Here is a 10,125-nt window from a genome sequence, read left to right as displayed (position 1 = left end):
CGGGTGGGCTACTGGAAGGTCTCGGGGACTTGGGAAGGGCGGAGGTAAACCCCAGCGGCGGTATCGCTGCGCCTGAGGTCGGGGAGGGGGGCGACCCCGTCGGACACCCCCGGCCGGGGATCTCCCGCAGGGGTCTGGACTCGGCACCCCCGGCAAGGGTGAGCAGGCTGGAGGCGGAGATGGGCAGAGAGGGGATGGAGAGGGAATGATGAGCAGGGAGTGATGGGCAGGGAGGGGATGGAGAGGGAGGGAATGATGAGCAAGGAGGGATGGGCAGGGTGGGGAGGGAGAGGGAGATGGAGACAGAGGCAATGGCCAGGGAGGCAGAGGACAGGAGGGAATGGACAGGGAGGTGATGGACAGGGAGGTGATGGGCAAGGAGATGGTGAACAGGAGGCAATGGACAGGAGACAACGGACAGGGAGGCAATGGACAGGGAGGAGATGAACACGGAGAGGGAGATGATAGGCTGAGAGGGAGATGAATGGCCAGGAGACACTGAACAGGGAAATGCAGGACAGGGAGACCAAGGACCAGGAAATAGACAGGGAAGTGAGGGCTGGGAGGTGAAGGACCGGGAGCTGGGCAGGTGGGGAGCCCTGAGCCCTGCAGAGCACCCCAGGCACGGACTGGGGCCTTTCCCAAACATCCCCTGCAGCTGGGGGTTTGTCATGACCAGCATCTCATGGAAAAAAGTCCCTTTTTCTATGGGCTGTTGAGCTATAGTCTGGAAACACAGTGGCTTAAATCCCTTCAAAATTTGAGGATCAGCTCCTTGCCTGAGACCTGAGTTGCTTCATCTGTAGGTGCTGGTGGAGTAATTCCCTCCTCAAGTCCCAGCCTAGCAGTTTGCAAACCATACTTAAAGCGATGAGCAGCAAGGACTAGTTCCTTAGAAACCTCTCCATGCAGCTTGTCAGAAACTGTTAACAGGGTGTGATCAATTCCTAATTTTTCTAATACTCTTCAGAAATAAATGACTGCAGGAGGTGGCAGGAGGATGGTCCTGTGCCAAAGAGCCTGGGCCATGTCGTGTCCTTCCTGCATGACTTGGGGACAGTTTCTCTGCGTTACCCCGACCGGGTTAGTGATTAACTCCAACAGGGAGCAAGGGAGAAAGTTTCCATTTCTGTTTGCTGGGCGGAAGGAAACACACCGGCAAGGCCAATCATTAACTGTTACCATTAACGTTAGTATTCACATGTTGATTTGGTCTGGCACTATAAAAGGAAATAACCAACGAAGGCTGATGGTGTTGTCTTCCTAAAATGTGTTCCAAATACCCAATGTTTTCATTTTGACCCGTATGTGGGTTAAACATCAGCTCGTCTGGACCTCAACTGGGCGGTCTCACTGTAAGCGGGGTCCCACCATTACCCTCCCGCCGGCCACAGCACATCATGGGGACGTGAAATCCAGTCCCATCAGTCTATCCACAGACAGGCGGGGTTCTGGTGGCATGGCCGCCTGCCCAGCTTTTGCTCTCGCCTGTCTGGCTGGCTCATTGCGGCTCTCTATCTGGGGGGGAGGGTGGGTGGAAATGAAAACAGAGCGTGCATGTAAGATTTCAGTATTGAATTTCCTGGTGAGATACTGAAATCTGGGAGGCAGCCCGAGCGCTCAGCCCTGCGGTGGCGTAAGAACGAGCTATGAAGTACGGCATAATGCATCTCTGCGGTGCCATTCATCATCCGAAAGCTAGTTATTACCCTTTGGCACCGGCTCTGACCAGTCTGCTCACAGCCCTCGTTGGACATGGAGAGAAATGGGGGCTGGAGGGAGCTGCTGGCCTTGAATCTCCTCTCCCAAATAATTCAGAGAAAAGGAAAGAAAAAGGTTGTTTGGCTCTGCCAGAAGCTGCCACCCCATTACCTATGCTTACGAGAGGCAAGTGGCATGGGATGAGCTTTATTTTCCCCCTTCTAATGAACACCCTCTTCTTCCTGAAGCACCCAATTAATTCCCTTGCCCAGAACAGTCCTAATTGGATAGAGAGCAGTATGAACCGGAAGCATGGGGTTTGCTTCTCGGAGGTGAATCACACTGTGGAAGACGAGTGAGCTGCTGGTCACCGTGTCTGACAGTGGGGAGAAACCCCCATGAGGTCTCATTATGGAGCCAATTAAATGGTTCCATTCATTATCTGGGGCTTCAGCTGGGCACAGGGATAATGGGATATGGTTACTCCATCTTTTTAACCCATAGGGAATATCCTGCAGAAGGGGCTACTGGAATCACTAGTTTTCCTTCAGCTCCTCCAGAAAAAGACATTTCTGGGTTCAGCAATCCTGGTATAAGCAAGTTCTCACAAACTGCTGGCTTGGGGGTCGCACCAGAGGCAGAACTGCCCTCCACATTTGCTGTATTCACTGTGGGATGGAGACGGTTGAACCCAAAAGTCTCATCTGGTTCTCCAGCCACTCCCACCTTCTTCTATTTCCACTTAAATCTCTGTGCTCTCCACCCAAGGACTGGCCGTTCTTCCCATCCCCTGTGCCGTGACAAGTCTGACGGACAGTTTGCTCACCAAAATCACTGCTTTCCACTCTTGCTATATCACTCGGCAGCTCTGGGCTTTCCCAATTCCCAATCCCCAAGTCATCGTGGAGCTGCAGCTTCGGGTCTTTGCAACCCGTTGGCTTTGGCCCTGCTGTGAGGGCGAATCTGTGGGCTTGTGTCCCCAAGGGAACTATGATTTTTGTACCCCACTCTGATCCCGTGCAGGAGAAACACTTTCCCCCTATGCTGCTGAAGATCAAAAACCTCTGCAGCTCCCTTTTGCCTCTTGGGTCACGTGCCAGACAAGGCTGTGTATTGCTGGTCCCAGTGTCCCACCACTGCATCTGCTTTCAGAGACTCACAGCAGCCCAAGGTGGCCTCATAAAACCGAACCCCTGAGGGCATTTTGGGAAACGCAAAGCATTTAGAATTGAGAAAACACCTTCAGTCGGCCTCTCTGCGTGTTTTTGCACCCAGATCCCAAAACAATGGGGATTTCGGGTCCACTGCCCCAGCAGCTGTGGGGGTTTTCTGTGGACATGGAGGGGTTAAAAGGGAAAGAGCAAAGCACCTCTTCCTTCAGGGGATTATTTCTTTGGCTTTATTACTTTCATTTCTTCATTCCTGAAGAAGCGCGGCTGGGGCACAGGGCCGCTCAGATACCATCTTTAATATCCGCGGGAGCGGCCATTTGCACCGCCGGGAGCTGGGGGGCTGTACGTCATCGCCGCACAAAGAACTTCCGCCTGACCCCTCCCCCCAGGTTTTGTCACCCTGTGGCTGTCATACATCTGTCAGAGAGCTGGGGGACCTGTCACGAGGTGACGGCAGGCACAGAGCCAGCAGCAGTTGCGGTACTTGCCCCAACACCCCCAGAATGAAAGCCCAACGCCTCAGAGCGCTGGGCAGAACCACAACACCACAGCTGGGCTGGGGTGACAGCCACGGTACTGTGTGGTGGGGTGTGGCAGTTTCATGGGATGGCGGTGACACAGAGGGGCTGCGAGGCCATGAAGCAGCGCTCACGGTTGTGTTGGGGTGCTGGGGTGGAGCTGTGGGGGCTGGGAGAGAGTGGGGCGAGTGCAAGCAAAGGTGGATAGTCAGGTCTGGGTGGAAGCGCGGGTACAGAATCAAGGAAGGAACCACAGGCTGCGTTGGGTTCACAGGGACCTTCAAAGCGGTCCAGTCCCACCCCTGCAGTGAGCAGGGACACCCTGACCTAGAGCAGGCTGCTCAGAGCTTCATCCACCCAGACCCTGAATGTCTCCAGTAGATACAGGGTAGGGGTGGGGGTAGATGTACATGGAGGTGCAGGTGTAAATATAGATGCAGGTGTAGGTGTAGATGCAGGTGTAGGTGGTGTAGGTGTAGGTACAGGAGTAGGTGTCTGTAGGTGTAGGTGCAGGTGTACATGCAGGTGTAGATGTACATGCAGGTGTACATGCAGATGCAGGAGCAGGTGCAGGTGTACGTGTAGGTGCACATGCAGGTGCATGTGTAGGGACAGATGTAGGTGTACATGCAGGTGTAGGTGTCCATTCAGGGGCAGGAGCAGGTGTACGTGCAGAGGCAGAGGCAGGTGTAGGTCTATGTGCAGGGGCAAGTGTAGGGGCAGGTGCAGGTGTAGATGTACTCGCAGGTGTAGGTGCAGGGGCAGGTGTAGGTGCCCATGCAGGGGCAGGTGTACATGAGGACGTCCAAGCAGGGGCAGGTGTAAGTGTACGTGCACGTGCAGAGAGGGACTGGCCTCTCCACTCCCCTGAGCCGCAATAAACCCGCCTCTGGCGGTAGCGGCTCCGCTGACGTCACCCAAAGCCCGCCCCATCGCCGGGCCCGCTCCTCTCTCCTTAGGACGTGCAGTGATGACGCACGGCGTTGTCACTGAGCGCGCCCGTGTTACGTCACTCTCCAGCGCCGCGCGCTCGGCGGAGCTGCTCAGGGCGGCGATGGCGCGGCCTGGGCCCGCCCGGCTGGGGCTGGCGGTGGCGCTGGGCGCGGCGGCGGGAGCCGGCCTGGGCCTGGGCCTGGGTCTGCTCTGGGTGCTGCGGCGGCGGCGACGGCGGCGGGACAGCGGCCGGGAGGTGGAGGCGCGCCGGAGCCGGGGTAGGAGGGCAGCGCGGGGGCCGGGGCGGCGGGCGCTGCGTCCCTTCCCGTCCCATTCCCTGCCGCGCCCCCCCCTCCTGCAGTGCCCCCCCAGTCCCCCGCCGTGCCCACCTGCTGTCCCGCCCTGCCGTTCCCTTCTCCACCTTTCCCATCCCTTCCCAGGCGGTCCCCGCTCAGCCCCGGGCAGGGTGCTCCCCCAGTCGCTCCCCACCTTCCCGTACCCGTCGTGGGTCTCGAGGTCGTCCCGCACGGCCAGGCCAGCGAGCAGTGCCCGTGCTCCCCCGCGCTTCCCTGCCGTGGCTGGCGCTACGACCGCCCTGCTCGGCACCTGCCGCCCTGCTAAGAGCTGTGGTAAAGCTGTTGTAGATCTGCCCGCTCGCCACCCAGTACTGGTGGGGCTGGAGGTCTGCGCTTTTAGAGGTGTTGCTTCAGAAACCCAAGCTTGCCTTTGCTTATCCAAGCGTGTGTGAAATGGCAGGGGCACTGGGCCGTCGCCATTGCTCAGGCTTTAAACACAGACAGGCAGCACAGAGGGCTGAGTGAGCACCCGTGTTGCCCTATAGTTACGTGTCTTAGCTCTGCAGGCTTCAAAATAACCAGATTCACAGGGAAAACTTTAACTTAGGTGTCTTTCCTGGGGTATCCACAGGCTTCACTCCCATGCTGCACTGGGGCAGGAGTAGTTTGTGAACCGTCTTTTAATCTGTGGCGTTGCAGAGCCAGAGTTTAGACCCTTGTACTGTAATGCTTTCCTGCTTCCTGCACAGCCGCGTACCGTATGGGCGGTAACAGGAGAGGCAATGTGCACGTACGGCTTTGGTGGGCTGGTAACTGTTGCTGCAGTTGAGGTCTGCCCCGGTTGCTGACTGCGTCTCTTAGAAGGAATCAGCTCCTTCAGTTTTCCTGGGACTCTGTCCTGAAGCAGCAGGTCCTGAGCAGGACTGGGGAGCCCTGGAACCTGCTGATGGGATAAGGAGGGTGGTGAGAAGTGCTGCCAGAGGAGAGCAGTCAGGTTCTGTACAGCCCCTTCTTGAGGAAACAGCAAAGCAAGCATCGTTCCTGTGAAGCAAAGGAAGAGTAGGGAGAAGATCACAGAGCCACTTTGTTTAAGGGAATGTAGATTATTATCTCTGGGTTTCCGTGTGTTAGCGCACGGCACCCCGGAAGGCAAGCCCTTTATGGTCCCTTTTCTGAGAGCAGTTCTCTTTGGGGTGATGTTAATAGAAAAAAGTGTTCTTTTCTCAGTAATTGCCTTAACTGGTGGTGTATTTGTCTGTAATACTTATGAACGTTCAAGAAAACATATTTAAAATTCACCGATGTCATCTGTGCACACTGGTCGATCTGGCTGTATTGGTGAGAAGATTAGGGACAAGACAGACAGACAGAGGCTCTGGATGCTCACTAGAAGGCAGTGACACATTTTAGAAACTAAACTGCTACTTAAGGTCTGATGTCTCCCATTTGGGTTTCTGGTTTTCTTTTTTCTCTTGAGTAAGTGTAGAGGTTGGGTTTGGTTGGTTGTTTTGGGGATTTTGTTATTGACAGACGGGTTTTTTTGCTAAATTTGGCTTTCATTGTCCTCTGTTGGCTTGTGAACAGGTTGCTTTCCTGGCTGGTCACAGTTTAGGAGAAAAGCGGAGTGTAGTTTTTTGGCATGTTGTTAAGAGAAAAGGAATTAATTTCACTTGCAGTAAGGATTAAAAACCAAAACCAAACTCCACAACGCAGCACTTTCCTCCTCTGCAGAAGTCTGCGGAATGTCCAGTATGGATTTTGATCTTTCAGAAGAAAACTGACAAGGGGATTTTTGTGGAGGTGCGGGGAAAAGAGCTCTGATCACCCCAGTTGCTGCTGTGAACGATTCCTCGTGGCTATGTACCAGTGCTGGGAGAGGGAATGGTCAGCCAGTTGAAACCCCCCCCAGACCTCAGGCCAGGCTATGCTTGCAATCAAGCCTCATCTTCCAAAACCAACACCAGACAAATATTTCCACAGAGAATCCTTTCCCATTTTCACCTCATCAACTTTTTCTCCTCCTGTCTTGTTTACGCAGTACCCAGATCGCCGGTCCGTGGGGCGGCAGGGGATGCTGTGATGTACGTGCCGCCGCTGACACAGGATGAGCAGGTGCTGGAGCGCCTTGAGTTCGTGTTGAGAAACATTTCGGAGCTAAGAAGAGAAGTGGAGGAGCTACGAAACAGCCTGCAGCACTTAGCTGCCGAAATTGTTGGTGAAGTCAGGTATTGCCCTTTTCCATCCTTGTCTCCTGTTGCGCATTATTCCTGGCTCGGGATGGTTGTTCCTTTTCTCTTGTGGAGTATGAAGCAGTGACACTTGCTTCGTATTCGAGGCTGGGAAGGTTGGGAGTGCTCTAAGCGTTTGTCTCTCACTGCTGCCGTTTCCTCGCTGCTGCCAGCTGCAGGTGGCTTTTGGTACAACAGAATAAAAGGTCCTGTATCCTGCGAGGTGCTCCAGGCTTCCCTTGGCTTATTGGTTGAGGGAGTCAGAGGTGTGTGTGCCCCTTTGAATGTGGACTGCATCTTTGCATAAGCAAGAGCAGGTCACCTTGTGAATTCCTTGGATATAAAGTGAATTGGATAGAATCCCCTGCAGAGGAGGAGTGGAATCGCAGATGTTGCACTATCAAATGTTTATTTGTTTCTCTCTTTGCCTTCCTTGAAGGTCCTATCTGGAAGAAACCCAGAAAGTCACTCGCCGGAGGCGGTTCCCGTTTCCTCGAGAAAGAAGCGATTCCACGGGCTCCAGTTCCATCTACTTCACCGCCAGCTCGGGAGCCACCAACACGGACGACGGAGAAAGCGAGGGAGGGTAAGCAGAGCATGGGGTTAGAAGCAGCTCTCACGGGCTTTGGTGCCTGGCTGCTTATGTCTGAGTGGTTTGTAATGTAAAGGAAGGGATTTTTTCCCCAGCTTTATGCCTGTCATGCTGGTTTTACTTGCTTTTATTACAGTAAGTCTCCCGATCTGACCCTGGCGGTAGAAGTGCCATGATTCTGACTTACCGAGAAAGGAGGGAAACTAAAAAAAAAAGAAAAGCCATTTTTGCATGTTTTTTGAGCAGTGATTTGATTAGGGAACTTTGCAGGAAGAGGGGAATTAGAAATCCAGCCAGGGACTCAAGTGCAAGAGTTTATAAATAAAATTTCGGTACAGTAATATATTTTAGCACGTCTGGAAAACTTGAGAAAATAAAAAATACATGTCTTTGGCTAGGGAATTCCTTGCAGATCTTTCTCAGTGTGTCACACTGATCAGTTGTGTTGCTTGAATTCTTCAAACCAGGTGAAAGCTACAGGGTACTCTAAGAACAATGGTAAAATTGACTATGTAGACACAAGTATTGTGATATTAGATAGAAAGCAGGAGGTCTGCTGCATATGTCTGTGGCTGCTGCCTTTCTGATGTAGCGCTTCTCCTCTGTGCCTTACTTAGGGGAAACCTCTAGCTTCGGCGGTACAGGAGTATGTGCTGAAACACATGCCAAATGTGTGTGTTTTCCAATGGAAGTTGAGATGAAATGTAATTTAAAGAGAGAAGTTTGGACTCTGTGATGTGAAAGGTCTTTCCCAATTTAAATGATTCCATGATTTGAAGTTAATTATAGCACGGAGAACAAGGCAGGTGGAGTTGGGACATGACGTGCTGGTTGGTGGCACCTGACTGGCCAGGCAGGCAGTGCAATGTGACCCTTGGTAGTGCTGGGTGCCACAAGGGACAGTGTTTGTCAGTGAGTACAAGCTCTAGGTGTCATCTGATCACTAGAAAACTTTAAGTCATGATAGAGGCTGACAGTGATCCTGAGGTTCAGCGAAGACATTGTCCTCAGGGGCCTTGAGAGCTGTGGAGCAGGGATGTATTGTATGGCATCACCTCATTGCTTTAATTTGAGCCTAGTGCCAGTTGGGGGAGTTCTTACATCTTATTTAAACTCTGTAATTAGATTTAATGACCAGTGTGGAGAATTAGTGGGTAAGAGCTCTCACGTGTGTTAGTATATTGTGTGTCGCTCTGGTCTTTGTCCTGTACTGGCAGGTACAGTATTGGTCCGCTCAGGACCCACCAGCTGTCATATGCAGCATTGTCTTTTAGAGATGTAAGTGCCACTGTGTTCTAGCAGAAAGTCAGGGTAGGAAGTGTCAATTTTAGAAAAGACTATTTCAGCTTTTCAGCAGCCGCTGGGAGGAGGGATGTTGTATTATTTTAATGAAATTCAGAAAGAAAAACCGCATTTTGGCTTTATTTTGTAAGCCACATTGGCCATGTCTTCTCCGATGTCGTATACGATTTGCAAGAATCAACACGAGGTTTCAGGAGCCCAGGGGTCTCCGGCTGCTTCATTTCTTTGTATGGCTTTGGTGCTGCGTTTCTCTTGGGGGCTTCTTTGCCTCCTCTTCCCACATGCTGTTTGGTTCCAGATACTGTGTTTTCATTTTCCTTCAGGGTGTGCACTAGCCAGAGGCTCGACGTACGAAAGCATTTAAGAACTTTCCATCATCGTCAACTCAGGAAAACAGGCTGATAGCATCTGATTCCTTTGATCTTTATGAAAACTTGGGAGTTCGTGAAGTTATATGTGGTATTATGTGGTTTGTTTTTTTTTAAACTGGCAGCATCTTGTCTTGGAGAAAACACATTTTTATGGTGGAGAAAAGAAGTGTATCAGAGTCATCTGTTGCTGCCTATTTTTAAACACTGTGTCACGTTTCAGGAGCCTTCAGCGTGGAAAATGGTTTCCAGCCAAAGTACCGAGCTCTTGGCAGCTGCCAGTAACGTGCTGCGGTGAGACAGCACCACAGCTGTGCAGCCCATGGCTGTGCTGATAGTGGGTTAGGACGGGAAATAAGAGAATTTGAGGAGTTGGTGTTTAATTACCAACAATGAGGTAGTCTGGAGAACTCACAGTGTCATTGATCTTCAGAAAAAAAATGAGAAATGAAGCTTTTAATCTGAAATGGAGCCTGTGCTAGTGTCACCTTACCACCATGCTGCTACTTTATTCATTAGTTTAGTGCTGCCTCCATAATCTCCAGCTCATTGTGATAAGGCTGCTCTCACTGTGTTTCTTCCCTTAAAGTTGTCCTGTACGAAGCGCTGCATTCCCCAAAGTTATGGACGAGAGCTGGGGGCCCTGGTATTTAATTACCCTGCACCTAAGAGGGAAATGCTGGAGCATCATTGTCAGGTCTCAGGAAACTGAAGCTTCGATAGCCAAGCATGTCTTGTTATCTGCATGGGGCCAAAGTAGTAACTGCTTTCTTCAGATAGGGCTTGGGCCACGTATCTTTGTCCGCAGACAAAGCAGCTTAGCGCGCAGAGCGCTCCGCTCTCCCTCGGTGGGGAGAAAAGGGAGCCTGGCTGTAGTTACCCACTGCTGCTGCGCTGACTTCTAATTCGGCAGAAGAAGTTGGCCTGGGCACGGTTCAGTTAGGTAGCGATGGTGAACATCCCCTGGAATGAAGCATTCTTGGGATTTGAAGTAGCTTCCTTGTGGAAGGGAGGT

The 10,125-nt window shown here is 52.2% G+C and overlaps 1 protein-coding gene across 1 annotated transcript in view; it reads left to right on the top strand.

Moving 5' to 3' along the window:
• Window positions 1-4,445: 4,445 nt before the first annotated feature.
• RMDN3 (regulator of microtubule dynamics 3) overlaps window positions 4,446-10,125 on the top strand; it is a gene marked incomplete at its 5' end in the record, with an annotated part of 32,507 nt that continues 26,827 nt past the window's right edge. The window contains 3 exons of the mRNA XM_084263331.1: window positions 4,446-4,602; window positions 6,659-6,845; window positions 7,288-7,434. Of these exons, the coding sequence (XP_084119457.1) occupies window positions 4,446-4,602; window positions 6,659-6,845; window positions 7,288-7,434 (491 nt within the window). The remainder of the gene's footprint in view (window positions 4,603-6,658; window positions 6,846-7,287; window positions 7,435-10,125) is intronic.

This window comes from Gallinula chloropus, assembly GCF_964237585.1.
Source record: "Gallinula chloropus genome assembly, chromosome: 4".
Lineage (NCBI taxonomy): Eukaryota > Metazoa > Chordata > Aves > Gruiformes > Rallidae > Gallinula > Gallinula chloropus.
Note: the sequence above shows the minus strand (reverse complement) of the source record. Positions and strands in the feature narration are given on the sequence as shown.